At 40.8% G+C, this 19,237-nt stretch overlaps 1 protein-coding gene across 9 annotated transcripts in view; it reads left to right on the forward strand.

The window, feature by feature from the left end:
- LOC139392064 (thyroid hormone receptor associated protein 3b) overlaps window positions 1–19,237 on the forward strand; it is a 44,362-nt gene that overhangs the window by 16,229 nt on the left and 8,896 nt on the right. For all 9 annotated transcript variants that reach the window (XR_011629635.1, XR_011629636.1, XM_071139732.1 and 6 more), the window contains exons 2-3: window positions 8,009–8,154; window positions 18,147–18,998. Coding sequence is in view for 7 of the 9 variants with exons in the window: in XM_071139732.1 (XP_070995833.1) it covers window positions 8,039–8,154; window positions 18,147–18,998 (968 nt within the window). In the remaining 2 variants the exon portion in view is untranslated. The remainder of the gene's footprint in view (window positions 1–8,008; window positions 8,155–18,146; window positions 18,999–19,237) is intronic.

Raw genomic sequence — 19,237 nt, forward strand, 5'->3', positions numbered from 1 at the left:
GGGCCGATTCCAAGTTTTCATAACAATCGGTAATCTCCAAAAGGACACCGATTGTGGCCGATTTAAAAATATATATATAAATAAATAAATAAAAATAATAAATAATATTTTTTTACCTTTTTTATTTAACTAGGCAAGTCTGTTAAGAACACATTCTTATTTTCAATGAAGGCTTAGGAACGTTGGTTTAGGAACGGTGGGTTAACTGGCTTGTTCAGGGGCAGAACGACAGATTTTTAACTTAGCTCGGGGATTCGATCTTGCAACCTTCCGGTTACTAGTCCAACACTAACCATACAGCAAGAAGCCGCAAGAAGCCAAGGTAAGTTGCTAGCTAGCATTAAACTTATCTTATAAAAAACAATCAACCTAACATAATCACTACTTAACTACACATGGTTGATGATTTTACTAGTTTATCTAGTGTGTCCTGCGTTGCATATAATCGATGTGGTGCCTGTTAACTTATCATCGAATCACAGCCTACTTCTCCAAACGGGTGATGATTTAACAAGCGTATTAGCGAAAAAAGCACTGTCGTTGCACCAATGTGTACCTAACCATAAACATCAATGCCTTTCTTTAAAATCAATGCACAAGTATATATTTTAACCTGCATATTTAGTTAATATTGCCTGCTAACATGACTAACTTTTAAGTAGGGAAATTGTGTCACTTCTCTTGCAAGCAGTCAGGGCATATGCAGCAGTTTGGGCTGCCTGGCTCGTTGCAAACTGTGTGAAGACCATTTATTCCTAACAAAGACAGGAATTAATTTGCCAGAATTGTACATAATTATGACATAACATTGAAGGTTGTACAATGTAACAGCAATAATTAGACTTAGGATACCACCCATTAGATAAAATACAGAACGGTCCTGTATTTCACTGAATTAATAAACATTTTGTTTTCGAAATTATAGTTTCCGGATTTGACCATATTAATGACCAAAGGCTCGTATTTCTGTGTGTTAGTTATTATGTTATAATTTAGTCTATGATTTGATATTTTATAGAGCAGTCTGAGTAGTGGTAGGCAGCAGCAGGCTTGTAAGCATTCATTCAAACAGCACTTTCGTCCGTTTCAAGCAGCTCTTCGTTGTGCTTCAAGCATTGAGCTATTTATGACTTCAAGCCTATCAACTCCCGAAATTAGGCTGGTGTAACCGATGTGAAATGTCTAGCTAGTTAGCGGGGTGTGCGCTAATAGCGTTTCAATCGGTGACTGCACTCGCTCAAGGACCATGCAGTAGTTGTTCCCCTTGCCCTGCAAGGACCGTGGCGTATGTGGAGCAATGGATAACGATGCTTTGAGGGTTGCTGTTTTCGATGTGTTCCTGGTTCGAGCCCGGGTAGGGGCGAGGAGAGGGACGGAAGCCATACTGTTACACTAAAGTGCCTATAAGAACATCCAATAGTCAAAGGTACAGTGCCTTGCGAAAGTATTCGGCCCCCTTGAACTTTGTGACCTTTTGCCACATTTCAGGCTTCAAACATAAAGATATAAAACTGTATTTTTTTGTGAAGAATCAACAACAAGTGGGACACAATCATGAAGTGGAACGACATTTATTGGATATTTCAAACTTTTTTAACAAATCAAAAACTGAAAAATTGGGCGTGCAAAATTATTCAGCCCCCTTAAGTTAATACTTTGTAGCGCCACCTTTTGCTGCGATTACAGCTGTAAGTCGCTTGGGGTATGTCTCTATCAGTTTTGCACATCGAGAGACTGAATTTTTTTCCCATTCCTCCTTGCAAAACATCTCGAGCTCTGAGGTTGGATGGAGTGCATTTGTGAACAGCAGTTTTCAGTTCTTTCCACAGATTCTCAATTGGATTCAGGTCTGGACTGACTTGGCCATTCTAACACCTGGATATGTTTATTTTTGAACCATTTCATTGTAGATTTTGCTTTATGTTTTGGATCATTGTCTGTTGGAAGACAAATCTCCGTCCCAGTCTCAGGTCTATTGCAGACTCCATCAGGTTTTCTTCCAGAATGGTCCTGTATTTGGCTCCATCCGTCTTCCCATCAATTTTAACCATCTTCCCTGTCCCTGCTGAAGAAAAGCAGGCCCAAACCATGATGCTGCCACCACCATGTTTGACAGTGGGGATGGTGTGTTCAGCTGTGTTGCTTTTACGCCAAACATAACGTTTTGCATTGTTGCCAAAAAGTTCAATTTTGGTTTCATCTGACCAGAGCACCTTCTTCCACATGTTTGGTGTGTCTCCCAGGTGGCTTGTGGCAAACTTTAAACGACACTTTTTATGGATATCTTTAAGAAATGGCTTTCTTCTTGCCACTCTTCCATAAAGGCCAGATTTGTGCAATATACGGATTGTTGTCCTATGGACAGAGTCTCCCACCTCAGCTGTAGATCTCTGCAGTTCATCCAGAGTGATCATGGGCCTCTTGGCTGCATCTCTGATCAGTCTTCTCCTTGTATGAGCTGAAAGTTTAGAGGGACGGCCAGGTCTTGGTAGATTTGCAGGGGTCTGATACTCCTTCCATTTCAATATTATCGCTTGCACAGTGCTCCTTGGGATGTTAAAAGCTTGGGTAATCTTTTTGTATCCAAATCCGGTTTTAAATGTCTTCACAACAGTATCTCGGACCTGCCTGGTATGTTCCTTGTTCTTCATGATGCTCTCTGCGCTTTTAACGGACCTCTGAGACTATCACAGTGCAGGTGCATTTATACGGAGACTTGATTACACACAGGTGGATTGTATTTATCATCATTAGTCATTTAGGTCAACATTGGATCATTCAGAGATCCTCACTGAACTTCTGGAGAGAGTTTGCTGCACTTGAAAGTAAAGGGGCTGAATAATTTTGCACGCCCAATTTTTCAGTTTTTGATTTGTTAAAAAAGTTTGAAATATCCAATAAATGTCGTTCCACTTCATGATTGTGTCCCACTTGTTGTTGATTCTTCACAAAAAAATACAGTTTTATATCTTTATGTTTGAAGCCTGAAATGTGGCAAAAGGTCGCAAAGTTCAAGGGGGCCGAATACTTTCGCAAGGCACTGTATATGAAATACAAATGGTATAGAGATGAATAGTCCTATAATTCCTATAATAACTTCAACCTAAAACTTCTTACCTGGGAATATTGAAGACACGTGTTAAAAGGAACCACCAGCTTTCATATGTTCTCATGTTCTGAGCAAGGAACTTAAATGTTAGCTTTTTTACATGGCACATATTGCACTTTTACTTTCTTCTCCAACACTTTGTTTTTGCATTATTTAAACCAAATTGAACATGTTTCATTATTTATTTGAGGCTAAATTGATTTTATTAATGTATTATATTAAGTTAAAATAAGTGTTAATTTCAGTATTGTTGTAATTGTCATTATTACAAATAAAGAAATAAAATAGTCCGATTTAATTGGTGTTGGCCTTTTTTGGTCCTCCAATAATTGGTAAAATCTTAATCGGTCAACCTTTAGTACCTGCTTCTATAAACCAATGAGGAGATGGGAGAGGCAGGACTTGCAGCGCAATCTGTGTCACAAATAGAACTGACTTCTATTTTAGCCCTTGGCAACGCAGACGCTTGTTTGCGCTCGCGCAATAATTGAATAATATAGATTTCTAAATGTATTTTGCAACGCTCGCGCACGCGATGTAGTCAGGGTATTAGTGACCTCAAACTTTTAAACCGCAGTCTATATGCTAGGCCTGCGTGTGCACTAGGATAGGTCCCACATTTAGTAACTACAGGCTCTTTTTGTCTGCCTGTATGTTGACCAGAATTAGAAGCCTCTTACTGTGAAAAAACCTGAACTCTAGCTGGGTATGTGACTTGCACTTCTCTGTGAGAGACTACTGCTTAGTTGAAGTGTAAACTTTTATGTCTGAATGAGTAACATAGCGAAGTCACAAAGCCATGTTCTTCAGAATCTGTGAAAGCTGAGGATCTAGAGACCTAGGTTGTAAAGGAACTTTCTGTCAGATTTCCTGTGTACATGATGTGTCAACACTTCCCAAGACCCCACCTCCCTTGTCTCGTTTGTACACTACAACCCCTTACCAGCATACTGTTCAAGAAGGGGAAGAACAACACATTGTGAAATATTTATTCTCTGTTCTGATTGCTTGACTTAAGTTTGAGAGGGGGTAAGGGTATGTCCCAGATGGCACCTTATTCACTACATAGTGCACAACTTTTAGGATCTGGTCAAAAGTAGTGCACTATGTAGGGAATAGGGTGCTATTTGGGATGTAGACAGAGAAAGCCGGTTTTGATGAATAAGGTTGACAATGCGGGCCAGGGAAAGTGAAGGAAGGCACTGAGGCATTGCGGAGTAAATACAATACAGTGCTTGTAACATGCACTCTGCAGGATGCACTGCACAGCCATGGGAATGAGGAAAGGAGCATCAGACAGTGATGATTCACATACAAACCTTCCACTGCTAATTATTAACCAGTAGACAGCCTTGTTTATCATAGGTCTACCTCTGTCTTTTCTGTATTAGGCTACTCATTATAGTCTATGTCCCAACATTAGGCTCTAACTGGTTTGGTGAGAACAATAGGCAAGAAATAGGCCTACAAGTGCAAAATTGCAAATGCTCATCATTGTGTTGATTGCAATGTATAGATACAACCTGTGAGAACAAGTTAATCATATTTTGGCAGTAGATTGAAGAAAACCATTTGTTTGTGGTTGAAATACCAATTGGACAAGAAATCTAAATCTAAGTTCATTAGTCGCATACACAGATTTGCAGATGTTATTGCAGGTGCCGTGAAATGCTTGTAATTTTAATTGATAAATGATTTACCATTTGATGGTGTGTGCAGTGCATCCTCATTCGCTATGAGCAAATACAAAGGTTGGGCCTAATTGCTTAACAGCGTCTTTATGCATTGCTAGTTAGTGTTATGTATGTGGACTACCTTAAAGTTAACTCCTCTAAATATTTGAAATAATGTTTTGTTAGCAATGAAATAGAAAAATGCAGAGCACTTGACCCCTGACTTCTGCCACTCTCTTGGCCCATTTGGGCCATAGTGTCCTCTCTACTGTCAATCGCTAACAGTACTACAGAACAATAAAAAATCATTGTAATACTTGTGTATTGTTGGGAAGTGTTTCCAAAATACATTTGAATACCAAATTTGACATCCTAACCCTACAATAAGTACCCAGTTGCATAATTTTGTTTACTTGTCTTCCTCCTCTGCTATTCCAGAGAAGACTGCACTGTTAAATGATGGTACATTGTGTCCAATTATATTGATGCACGTGTGAGGAGGCCAGTTGCCTTTGACTTGTCCTAGATCACATGTCAAACTCATTCCACAGAGGACCGGCTTTTCACTCCTCCCTTGTACTTGTTTGATGAATTAAGGTAGCTGATTAGCAAGCAATTCCCCTCATCTGTTTTTTTATTCTTATTCTTATTTGAAAGAGAAACAAAAACCAGCAGACGTTATGCCCTCCATGGAATGAGTTTGACACCCCTGAGATGATTGTGTGGCTGGAAGTTAGACGTTATCTTTTCTAATAACTTCACAAGGAAAACAATATAAAACATGTTCGTGCTGCCTGATATTCAGAAGGATGTTTGGGCCGGAGCACTAGATTTCTGTCAGGATTTTTAAAGCTATGTTCAAATCCTTCGTGTTATGTCTGATCTTGGACTACGTCCCCATCCCTCCTTTCTGTTTTGATGGAGGCACCTGTCCTTTGGGCTGAATATTACCCCCATGGAGTTGCCAGAGGCTGTGTGTCTTGTGTCCGAAATAGTGCTGCTCTATTCCCAGCCCCCACCTGCACTATCATGCACTATGGATATGGCTGCAGGATAAAGCCGGCGCTAAAAGCATTCCTCACCATTCTCTCTTGTTATATATTCGGACAGTGTAGTTTCTATTTTTAGCCAGTGCCAGGTTTAGCCTTTTTCCACACTCGCCGTGAAGGTCGTGTGGGGCTTTTGGCGGTACTGCTGGTGACAGGCAGGGGTTAAGCAGGTGAGGGCCGCTAGGCAGTGGGTCTTGTAGACGGGGGACAAGGTGTCAAGTCATTGTTCCAGACCTGAGGTCACAACAGCTCTAGAAATAGGCCGTCTCAAATGGCACCTATTCCCTAAATCAACTAGATTTAGTCTGTTGACAACCCCTGCCTTATATATAGTGCACTACTTTTGACCAGGGTCTGTAGGTATAGGGTGGCATTTGGGACATAGTCAGACAGGCCTCTGGTTGCTGATAGGCTCCAAGATTCTCTGGGGGCCATGATTTTGAATTTGTAGAGTTGATTTTCTTGGACATTGTTTTTAAGTTGTGTAGTGATTTTATATACAGTATTTGTCAACATTTTGTTACTCATTCAAGTTTTTTTAAATTTGATTTTCTACATTGTAGAATAATAGTGAAGACATCAACTATGAAATAACATATTGAATCATGTAGTAACCAAAAAAGTATTTTATATTTGAGATTCTTCAAAGTAGCCACCCTTTACCTTGATGACAGCTTTGCACACTCTTGGCATTCTCTCAACCTGCTTCATGAGGAATGCTTTTCCAACAGTCTTGAAGGGGTTCCCACATGCTGAGCACTTGTTGGCTACTTTTACTCCACTCTGCGGTCCAATTCATCCCAAACCATCTCAATTGGGTTGAGGTCGGGTGATTGTGGAGGCCAGGTAGTCTGATGCAGCACTTGAATCACTCTCCTTCTTGGTCAAATAGCCCTTACATAGCCTGGAGGTGTGTTTCAGGTCATTGTCCTGTAAAAAAAAAAAAAAGATTGTCCCACTAAGCACAAACCAGATGGGATGGTGTATCACTGCAGAATACTGTGGTAGCCATGCTGGTTAAGTGTGCCTTGAATTCAAAATAAATCCCTGACACTGTCACCAGCAAAGCACCATCACACCTCCTACTCCATGCTTCACAGTGGGAACCACACATGCAGAGATCATCCGTTAACATAATCTGCATCTCACAAAGACACAGCGGTTGGAGCCAAAAATCTAAAATTTGGACTCCTCAGACCAAAGGACAGGTTCCCACCGGTCTAATGCCCATTAATCGTGTTTCTTGGCCCAAGCAAGTCTCTTCTTCTTTATTGGTGTCCTTTTAGTAGTGGTTTCTTTGCAGCAATTTGACCATGAAGTCCTGATTGTCTCTGAACAGTGGATGTTGAGATGTCTGTTACTTGAACTCAGTGACACATTTATTTGGGCTGCAATTTCTGAAGCTGGTAACTCTAATGAACTTATCCTCTGCAGCAGAGGTAACTCTGGGTCTTCCTTTCCTGTGGCGGTGCTCATGAGAGCCAGTTTCATCATAGAGCTGGATGGTTTTTGCAACTGCACTTGAAGAAATGTTCAAAGTTCTTGACCTTCATGTCTTAAAGTAATGTGGACTGTCGTTTCACTTTGCTTATTTGAGCTGTTCCTGCCATAATATGGACTTGGTCTTTTACCAAATAGGGCTATTTTCTGTATACCAACCCTACCTTGTCACAACACAACTGATTGGCTCAAACGCATTAAGAAGGAAAGAAATTCCGAATGTACTTTTAACAAGACACACCTGTTAATTGAAATGCATTCCAGGTGACATGAAGCTGGTTGAGAGAATGCCAAGTGTGTGCAAAGCTGTCAAGGTGAAGGGTAGCTACTTTGAAGAATCTCAAATAGAAAATTGAATTTGATTTGTTTAACACATTTTTTGGTTACTATATGATTCCGTATATGTTGTCTCATAGATTTGATGTCTTCACTATTATTCTACAATTTAGATAATGGTAAAAATGAACACTTGAATTAGTAGGTGTGTCCAAACTTTGACTAGTACTGTATATTTTTGCAAGTAAACTAGTTTTATTGTAGATCTGTGCTTATTTCAAGGATGGCAACTTCCTGGTTTTAGGCGTATCAATTTTGTTCAATAGGCATGAAAGTTGAGAACTGTCTAAAGCACAAGTGTATTACCCAGTGCATACTAACATCACCCTGTTGTTGGACAGGTAAACCTCTAGACAGTTGTGACTGCGGAGATGTCCAAGGCTCCAGATTCCCCTGCACGGTCCCGCTCCAGATCAAAGTCCAGATCCAGGTCTTACACTCGGTCTCGCTCGAGAAGCCGCTCCAGATCCAGGAAGCACCGCTACAGGTGAGGTTTATTTGAACTTCCTTCCCCTATTTGGTGGTCAATTACGAAACATTTCTGTAAAAAAAAAACTACGATCAAGCCTTGCAATAGTGTCGGACGATTTTACGATTGCATCTTCTATCAACCATGTTTTTCAGCCATCGTCGATGATGATGACATTGTGATGTCACAAACTATGTTTTAGCATATTTTAGTCTGGCAGGGCAGCAAGCACACAGCAGGGCGACATGCCAAATGGCCTATTCCCTATTTGCCAAACCTAAAATGTTCAATACATGTGTGGTAGTTGCTAATGCAAGATCACAATGTAGAAAGAATGGAGGGCACCAAAGCAGCGCAAAATGTCAGATGGGGCTTAACGTGTTTTTTGTTATTTTTCCCTCCCCTCTCCAATGTTAGATGATGTTTACAGCAGACACTCTGTCTGGCTTATTGTTTTAAAATCTTAATTTCCCCTTTTCTCCCCATTTGATTTGAATGTGACTTGTTGGCCTAGCCTACTCAGAGAGAGACTCTCTCCTTGCAAACCAAACCAACAATAGGCTATAGACCTACACATAGTAGCCTATCATTAAAAGTTTAACTAATATTTACGAAGTGTTTATTATTGTCCGTAAACTGAGCATATAAGTTCCCGTAGCAGAACTTTCAATAAGCGGGAACAAAAAATGAATTGATGATGAGTTGGTGTCATAGTTGTCTGAAAAACAACATTTTATTTTGAATAACTTACAAATTGTGTATTTTATATAAAGGTTCACCACAGTCAGAAAACTATTACCACTTGCATGAACATTGGTTTAGGCTTAAAACAAATAGGCCTATTAACCAGGCTATGCCTTTTGCCTAATAAACTGTACAAATCCTAAATATAGGCATATACAGTGCCTTGCGAAAGTATTCGGCCCCCTTGAACTTTGCGACCTTTTGCCACATTTCAGGCTTCAAACATAAAGATATAAAACTGTATTTTTTTGTGAAGAATCAACAACAAGTGGGACACAATCATGAAGTGGAACGACATTTATTGGATATTTCAAACTTTTTTTACAAATCAAAAACTGAAAAATTGGGCGTGCAAAATTATTCAGCCCCTTGACTTTCAGTGCAGCAAACTCTCTCCAGAAGTTCAGTGAGGATCTCTGAATGATCCAATGTTGACCTAAATGACTAATGATGATAAATACAATCCACCTGTGTGTAATCAAGTGTCCGTATAAATGCACCTGCACTGTGATAGTCTCAGAGGTCCGTTAAAAGCGCAGAGAGCATCATGAAGAACAAGGAACACACCAGGCAGGTCCGAGATACTGTTGTGAAGAAGTTTAAAGCCGGATTTGGATACAAAAAGATTTCCCAAGCTTTAAACATCCCAAGAAGCACTGTGCAAGCGATAATATTGAAATGGAAGGAGTATCAGACCACTGCAAATCTACCAAGACCTGGCCGTCCCTCTAAACTTTCAGCTCATACAAGGAGAAGACTGATCAGAGATGCAGCCAAGAGGCCCATGATCACTCTGGATGAACTGCAGAGATCTACAGCTGAGGTGGGAGACTCTGTCCATAGGACAGCAATCAGTCGTATATTGCACAAATCTGGCCTTTATGGAAGAGTGGCAAGAAGAAAGCCATTTCTTAAAGATATCCATAAAGTGTCGTTTAACGTTTGCCACAGGCCACCTGGGAGACACACCAAACATGTGGAAGAAGGTGCTCTGGTCAGATGAAACCAAAATTGAACTTTTTGGCAACAATGCAAAACGTTATGTTTGGCGTAAAAGCAACACAGCTGAACACACCATCCCCACTGTCAAACATGGTGGTGGCAGCATCATGGTTTGGGCCTGCTTTTCTTCAGCAGGGACAGGGAAGATGGTTAAAATTGATGGGAAGATGGATGGAGCCAAATACAGGACCATTCTGGAAGAAAACCTGATGGAGTCTGCAAAAGACCTGAGACTGGGACGGAGATTTGTCTTCCAACAAGACAATGATCCAAAACATAAAGCAAAATCTACAATGGAATGGTTCAAAAATAAACATATCCAGGTGTTAGAATGGCCAAGTCAAAGTCCAGACCTGAATCCAATCGAGAATCTGTGGAAAGAACTGAAAACTGCTGTTCACAAATGCTCTCCATCCAACCTCACTGAGCTCGAGCTGTTTTGCAAGGAGGAATGGGAAAAAATGTCAGTCTCTCGATGTGCAAAACTGATAGAGACATACCCCAAGCGACTTACAGCTGTAATCGCAGCAAAAGGTGGCGCTACAAAGTATTAACTTAAGGGGGCTGAATAATTTCGCAAGGCACTGTAAAATAGTCTAAAAAAACAAATGCTGCAAATAAGTCTTTCAAGATTTGACAGAGTATTTTTGCCTATAAGAAATGTATTTTGAATATAGGCTCCATTTTAAAATTAAAGTGCAATGAGGAACAATTAGGTCTAGTTGTTTTTGTTGCCAAGTCTTAGGTAGACCTAAAGTTTTCTGGCAAGGAACACAAGCATGTTCACCTCTTCTGCCCCAGAGTTGAGCACTCAGCAGGATGATTCACTTGTTAATGTTGACGGAGGTCCTTTGCCCTGATATTTTTTTTTGCATATTCTGCAAGTAACTTCAGTCAGGTCTGCTGCTGATCCCTCACATTTATCAGTCGGCCTGAAAGCAAAGACCTGCTTTCTTTTCCACCAAGTCAGCCATGGTTTTCCCCCTTCTGATTTAGCATAAGGCAGGCTATACTATAAGTGAAATCCCATCACTTCCTTTTTATGTCGGAAAGTAGCATTTGTCACTAGTTACCACAGCCACAAAGTCATAAAGCCAGCTTATTTATGTAATTTATCTTCTTAAAATGTGATTTTAACCTTAACCACACTACTAACCTTATTCCTAACCTTAACCATAAAGCAAATGTAGCCTAATGCCCGATGTCCACCAGATGCATTTTTCTTTTCTGGATGTCTAGCCAGCATTTTCCGCACTTGATGTCCAAGTGCTTCACTTTTCAACTAGCTAAAAGCTAGCTAGTTGGAGTCTGTGTACTAATGTTTGTACCACCGCGTGATAAAGCAACGCAGGAGTTGAAAATATTGAACGTATGTGGTACACCGAAAACACCGTAGCCTAGTGCCGTACTAGGCTACGGTGTTTTCGGTGTACCACATACGTTCAATATTTTCAACTCCTGCGTTGCTTTATCACGCGGTGGTACAAACATAGCACCCCCAACATAGCGTTACGGACTGCTCCATTGACAATGAATGACTTCCGCCAGAACACAGTTTGCATCTGGTGGACATGAGGCGTAATGGAAGAATGGCGTGAATGCGCATACCTAGATGATCAAGATGAAATAACAATGGCCTACACTTGATATGGCTATAATATTTGTTTTTAAAAGGTAGGCTAATAACTGATATCTGAGTATTTTTATGGATAAGAGAAACATGGCCCTACCAATTTGAAAATCATTCTATAGACTAGATTTTTTTTTAAATAACTAGGCCTAATACTGTTTTTTTGTTTTGAACAATGATTTGATGACATTGTTTGTGGCTTAGTAACAATTTAAATAAGAAAAATGACACGCACCTAATCACAGTTCTGGTATCACCAATGTGAACTTGTTTTCCCCACCATTTGACCCCTCTGTGTCTGTCTGCAGCTTCCTCAAATGCACAGAAAAGTAAGTTGATACTGTGACTTCAAAATGTCTAAAACCATGACTAAAGAGAGACTATCAACAAATACAACAGAGCTTCTGTATTTGAGTGAGTTCATGTTTATGTTTTTATTCAACACGTTTATAAACCATGAAATGTGCTTCGCCACTCGCGCTGCAACCAGCATTGCAGCTTCAAGAAATTAGTAGCAAAATGTATTGATAGGCTGGAGTTATTGGTAGATGTGTTTTTTAATATAGAGGAATATCACTTTCTCTGGTCATAGGAGTAACAACATGAATTTGTGCATGAGGCAGAAATAATGTGGTATGACTCGATTTTTGCTATCAGCTGGAAGACTCCCCTTTTTGGTCAGTCTACATGGAGGGCTAAGGGACTGTCTGATGGTGGGAGGTTGACCTTCTGATGCTCTCCCTCCACTGAGACAGACCATCAGATGCAGGCACAAAAAGCACATTTATTTAAATGTATGCTCACTCAGCTGTGCCTCACAAGTAATACCACAAGTGATCTATAACCAGTGTGATCATATTCCTCAAGTTTTAAAATCTATATTTTTATGGTCTGAGAAGAACATTGGCAGGACAGTTCGAGCATAACCGATATGCAGTGATAATGTATTTGGCATATAGCCTACTACAAACCTCATTGTTACAGAACTGCTGTAATAGGTTAGTGTTGCACAGGCTTACGTTTTTTTTAAATGTTATGTTTTAAAAAATTCTGAGCGGTAGATCTTGGCCTTCATTTTGACTCTGTGATCTCAGCTCAAAGTTTGGGGACCACTGTGTATGAAGTTGTAATCCAGTCCTGTTTCTCATAAGATTACTGGGATGGAAAGCCTACCCACCATGAGATTTGAATATGTGTATTTCCTGTTCTTCAGCCTGGAGTTGGGCTATATCGATTCTTAGAATATTTGGGTAAAACAAACTTTCAACTAATGTAGGTTTATTGCTTGCTCTTCTTTTGCTACTAGAATACTAACCTCTCTTCATATTAAGGCTGATGTGCTGTATCCATTGAGGCTGTGACAATACCAGTATCACACATTTAAAAAACGTTTTAAAAACATTTTTTTATAGTAAAATGAAAACACGAAGCCGACAAACTCTTTGGTCCTTTTTTAAAGGGTAACTCTCAACTCCAATTTGAGCCTTTGCCCTACACTTTAAATTTGTTTTAAAAAATGCATTCACGTGAGAAGTTGTGGGTGGGGGGGAAATTGCTCAAATATTTATTTTGGTGGTGGGTAAATGTAGTTGTATCTGATCCCAACACATTCTCACTAAAGCATACTTACCAGAAGTCCACTGGCACACTCTGATAATAAAAATATGTGCATTGTAAACAAATACGGCTCTGGGGAGTTAGCTCACGGTGGTAAGGCGCCGAGTTCCAATTGCTACTTGGGGTGTAAGTTCAAATCCCATGGGATGGATTTTTTTTATTTTTATGTGGTATTGTGAAAAGTGCAATCACCTTGAAAATGAAGGTTAGGGGCTCAATTCAATCCAACCTGTATTGCAGTATTTACGCAGTAGCTCTTTTTCCAATGGTCAAATTAATTCACAGGTTGGTCTTGGGTACTGTATAAAAACCAGTGTGACCCCTGGTAGTAGGCTTTCACTTTTCAGAATTAGAAGTGTGTGGGCATCGGATGAATATTGTAAATATAGGATCAAAATAATATCTGCCCTGTTTGGGATTCAAACTCATATTTTTAACTATGAGCCAACTGCCTTTGCAGACTGCACCATCAATCAGTTATAGCAGGTGAGAAAAAAACATGACCACCATTGTCATGTATTTCTATGAATATGAACATCATATAATCCTCATAGCCTACACATTTGTTCTTAAAACCACATAGATGTGTATGAAAGGGTAAGCAAAAATTTTGAATTTGGTCATATGCGGAAACGTGCCATACTGATTTCCCAATTATGTGTAACGGCAGTAGTCAAGGAAGCATCATGCAAAATATATTCGCCGTGCTGTCACCTGCTTTTATAGTAAGCCTTGAGGTGGTACCACTCAGCACATCTAGAAGGGAGTGTAGCCTACGAACTAGATTTACTACCAAAAGACCAAAATACACTGACAAGGTGAATCCAGGTGAAAGCTATGATCCCTTGTCGATGTCACTTGTTAAATTCACTTCAATCAGTGTAGATGGAGAGGAGACGGGTTAAAGAAGGATTTATTTTACGCCTTGAGACAATTGGGTCATGTATTGTGTGTCATTCAGAAGGTGAATGGGAAAGACAACATATTTAAGTGCCTTTGAACGGGGTGTGGTAGGTGCCAGGCACACCGGTTTGAGTGTCAAGAACTGCACCGCTGCTGGGTTTTTCACACTCAGCAGTTTCCCGTGTGAAGTGTGTCAGTAAAACTAAGCCTAAAATGTTTTTCCATGAAAGTTACTCTTTAACCTCCTGTATGCTAAATGTTGTGTGCAATAGCTTGGAAAATAAATAAATGTGACTCAATGACACCATGATGATGTTTATTTCCAACATGAGGGCTGTTTTCCCAATACTAATGAGTATTGTGAGACTGGTATCATCCTGGCCCTAGTATCAATGCTCTGGTACAGTCTACAGCCTCTTTTCCAGATGACACATAGGACCTGTTACACAACCTCGCACCAGTCTTCTGTTGAGTTGTACATTTTGTGAGTGACATAATAAAGTAGTGCACTTACATAACATGCAGGGAGTGACACCATCAGTTTTGATAAATTATTTAGTCAGCCTTTTGTTTCAGAGGAATACTTAAATCCTTTTGATTTGACTCATAATTTCGGTTGGTTCTTTGCTCTGAAGTAGATGGGCTGCCAGACAGCGTTCAGCACTTTGTCGGTACGTTTTCAGCTGGTAGGACTTTAATGAGGGCCCGGCGTCAGTTACGTCACAACTTAGTTTTTCATGACTGAACTTTGTAATTAATAAAATATATATATGGCTATTGTTAAAGTTTGATCCCACTCTGGCAGGAGATGTTGTTTTTATGCCATGCTTTAGGGCTCTTGGGACCTCTTTCAGTTTAATGGTCAGCAATGCATAAGACAAGTGACATACATTTTGAGTGATTTGTCCAAAGGGAAAGTAATGGCTGGAAGTGCATGCTTTTATAAAGAGAGAAGGAATTGGCAGAAGGAAGGAGAGGGAGGTGTGGGGGGGAGAACCCAGGCCAAACCCTCTTCTCCCCACTCCCTTCAAGGATTAGAGTGAAAATGCTTCCCCTTTTGGCCCAATGTGTTCCGCCTCTTTCCACTGCTCCAGTCCCACCACACGCGCTCTCACCAGACATGGGGAGTCCCTCACTACTGTGAGTGTTATATGTTGCTCACTGCTTAGCACATCACCTCCAGAATATTACAATGAAAAGGCGCAAGCGGTAAGTTATGGGGGATTTTATTAGAGGCTTACATGACAGATTTGGCTGTTTGGGGGTTCTCCCCCATCCCCTCTGCTGTACATGGTGTGGTGTGTTGTGTAATTATTAGATATTACTTGTTAGATATTACTGCATGGTCGGAGCTAGAAGCACAAGAATTTCGCTACACCCGCAATAACATCTGCTAATCACGTGTATGTGACCAATAAAACTTGATTTGATGGGTAGAAACTAATCTCCGGTTTGCTTGCTGCATGGGTTCTAATTTGGCTTTTGTTGCGAGGCCCCAATTTGCATTCGTCGTTTTTAAAATTTGCCTGCTAGTTAGTATTTTCCATGATATGTAAGGTGTGCTGATGTACTGTAGGCACGGTACTTTCAATGTTATTGTACTTCTACTGCTACCACCATGTGGTTTTCCCTTTCATTCTTTGTACATTATTTCCATTGATTTAAAGAAGAATGTGTAACAGGCAAGACATTATCTTAAACTATTCGAAGGTGTTAGACCTAGATAGCAGACTTTTATGCTCTCCAGGAGTTAACCAAATGCATTGGCTTGTGGCTACATTTGCATGAATAGGCCTACATTTAATTTGTTTTCGTAAGAAACGCTAGCTATTTTATTCCATATAATGCTAGAATGGGCACTTCTCCTGCTCTTTCCATCTGGTCAAAGGGCACCTTGAAGTGAAGATGTTGAGACTTCAGAGGAAAATGGCAGCAGTAGAATATTTGCTGAGTTGTAATTGGTGATGTAGTGTATGGTTTTGTAGCTCCCCCGAGTGGACAGAATACTCCATAACACAGTCCCTCAGTCCCATCCACTTGGAGCACAACCAGTTAATTTACAGTCAGTTTTCTTTAGCCTGATGGTCTGTGCTGTTTTGTTTTATTCACTCCCAGCTATTGAATACATCTGAGGGGCAGTTGTGTAAAGTACTTAAGTAAAAACACTTTAAAGTACCACTTGAGTAGGTTTTTTTGGGCATCTGTACCTTACTTTACTATTTATATTTTTGCAAACTTTTACTTCTACATTCCTAAAGAAAATAATGTACTTTTTACTCCATTTTCCCTGACACCCAAAAGTACTTGTTACATTTGGACAGGAAAATTGTCCAATTCACACACTTACTTTTGATACTTAAGTATATTTTAGCAATTCCATTTACTATTGATACTTAAAACCTCTTACTTCTACCCCCTCCTTTTTCGAACATTCTGTTAAAAATCGTGCAACTTTTCAGCGTCCTGCTACTCATGCCAGGAATATAGTATATGCATATGATTAGTATGTGTGGATAGAAAACACTCTGAAGTTTCTAAAACTGATTAAATCACGGCTGTGACTATACCAGATCGTGTGTTTCATTGAAAAACGCAAGAAAAACTGCTCTCTGAAAGCTAAAAATAATTTCCATAAGTCACTTTCATGGGTTGTTAAAAGAGGACAAAATGTAATATCGACCTGCATGCAATTCATACAAATTTCACACGATGTCGCCATTGTCGTCATTTTCAATTGAATTTGAATTTGAATTTTCAATTGAATCCAACTATCTGGCTTCCGTTTCTTCCAGTCTCCACCAGGACGCTGTAAATGTGGACTATGGCAGCCATTGATTTGCAGACGAGGAGCTATTGAATATACATCGCCCTGTAATCATTTTGATAGATTATAAACGTTTACTAATACCTAAAGTTGGATTACAAAAGGATTTCGAAGTGTTTTGTGAAAGTTTATCGTCGACTTTTTTAATTTTAAAAAATGACGCAGCGTTTAAAAACGATGTTTTTTTCTGAATGACACAGCTTCCATAGAAAGCTATTTTGGGTATATATGGACCGATTTAAACGAAAAAAAGACCCAATAGTGATGTTTATGGGGCATATAGGAGTGCCAAGAAAGAAGCTCGTCAAAGGTAATGAATGTTTTATATTTTATTTCTGCGTTTTGTGCTGCGTCGGATAAGCAGAGTCTTTGTTTACGTCGCATTCAGGCATTTTGAGGTGGTGCATGCTATCAGATAATACCTTCTCATGCTTTCGCCGAAAAGCATTTTAAAAATCTGACTTGTTGGCTAGGTTCACAACGAGTGTAGCTTTAATTCAATACCCTGCTTGTGAATTTTGATCAAGGTTTGAGTTTTAACGAGTACATTTAGCATTTAGCGTAGCGCATTTGCATTTCCAGGTGCCTACTTGAGACATATGCGTCTCAAGTAGAATCAAGAAGTTAATTATATTTAAAAGCAAATACTTTTACTCAAGTAGTATTTTACTGGAAGGCTTTCTCTTTTACGTGAATCATTATCTATTAAGGTATCTTTACTTTTACTCAAGAATGACATTTGAGTACTTTTTCTACCACTGCTGAGGGGTATACTACGAAGCAAGCTAGGTCTACTCAGGTTTTTTTCCCGCTTCACATTCCAGTTCATTTATGGATAGCCAAGGGCACACTCCAACACTCAGACATAATTTACAAACAATCCGTACTACAACGGTGGATATTGCTCCTTTTCTGGATCTGTTAATGTTGTGTTACTATTTAGCCAAATACATTTTCTGGTCAAGCGACCATATTCTTCAGGCAATTAAAAACGGCTGGACGGACGGGCAAGTAAGGTGCCTTTTTGAGAACTTAATGTCAATCCCTGTGGGGTTTATTCATTGTTTTCTGTGAGTGAATTGTCTGGTGACGGGCAAACGCACACCTGAGTTGGCAAAGTGCAGGCTGGCGAAACAATACTTTTCCTCTCTGTCTGAATACACCAGACTGGATCTCAACATGTGTTTATGGTTTACAATGTTTTAGGCTACCTCCTGAAACTTGTATGGGCATTGACTACACAGTATCTTTTAACATACCTCTTCCTCCTCTTCTGTTTTCTTCTCCTAGTTCCAGGTCTCGCTCCCGCTCCAGATCTCACTCTCCGTCCCACGGCAGGAACTATCCCACCAGAGACTATCAGAACAACCAGGGTTACCAGGGTTACCAGAGAGGCTACAACCGCGGCTTCCGCAGACCCTTCTACTTCCGAGGTAGAACCCGGGGCTTCTACCCTCGCCGTGGTTACCAGAGAGGAGGGAACAGCTATGGCTACAGGGCCAACAACTGGCGGGGGGGTGGCCACCGGGACGGGCCACACCGCGACCAGGATCACCACGGTCCGCATAGCCCCAGGAGAGGCCGCTCACGCTCCCGCACTCCTAGGAAACGCTCGGGCAGCCGCAGCCACTCGCGGTCTCGATACTCTGACCGCTCGTCCTCCAGGGGTTCTCGGTGGTCTCGGGGGCGCCACAGCTCGTCTCGCTCCCGCTCCTCATCCCCGCGGCAACGCCGCAGCAGCCCTAGCTCGGGGAAGCCCGGCTCCAAGGATGTAAAGGACAGGCCTACGCCAGCAGAGGCCAAGGGGGAGAGCGGAGGAGGGGCTGGGGAGAAGGCAGAAGGACAGGGGGGAGAGGCCAGTAGTCATGATAAGGATTCTGCTGGGAAATGGCAGGGTCTGAGTGACTATGACACCAGCCCCAAACGCAGCAGTCCTGCTGTTGGTGCCAACCAGGGAAAATCAGAACCCAAAGGGCCGTTGTGGAGAACTATCGGCAGCACTGGCAGTGCTCCCTCCACCAACAGCCCACCGGGCTCCACCAAGGCTGGGCCAACCGCCTCCTTCAGCGGGTTTGGCTTCCTTGGCAAGGAGGATCCCACCAGGGCAGACGATAAGAGTGCCATTTCCTCTGCTTTCAAAAAGTATGTTCCATATTTCCCATTATATTCTGCTACATTTGTCTTTCGTCATACCTGTTTTGTTTTATTTTCTTTAAGTTGAGTTTTCCTCATCCCACTTTGTGATTGTAATTATTCTTTTAAAATTGTTCAGTCTGTGCTCAGCTACAAAGATCCTTGGAAGAATACAGCTAAAACTGTATGCTGTAGTCAATGGCAGTCCTCTTCTCATTTCAAATGCTAGTGATAACAATTAAAAAGTC

This window comes from Oncorhynchus clarkii, chromosome 32, assembly GCF_045791955.1.
Source record: "Oncorhynchus clarkii lewisi isolate Uvic-CL-2024 chromosome 32, UVic_Ocla_1.0, whole genome shotgun sequence".
Lineage (NCBI taxonomy): Eukaryota > Metazoa > Chordata > Actinopteri > Salmoniformes > Salmonidae > Oncorhynchus > Oncorhynchus clarkii.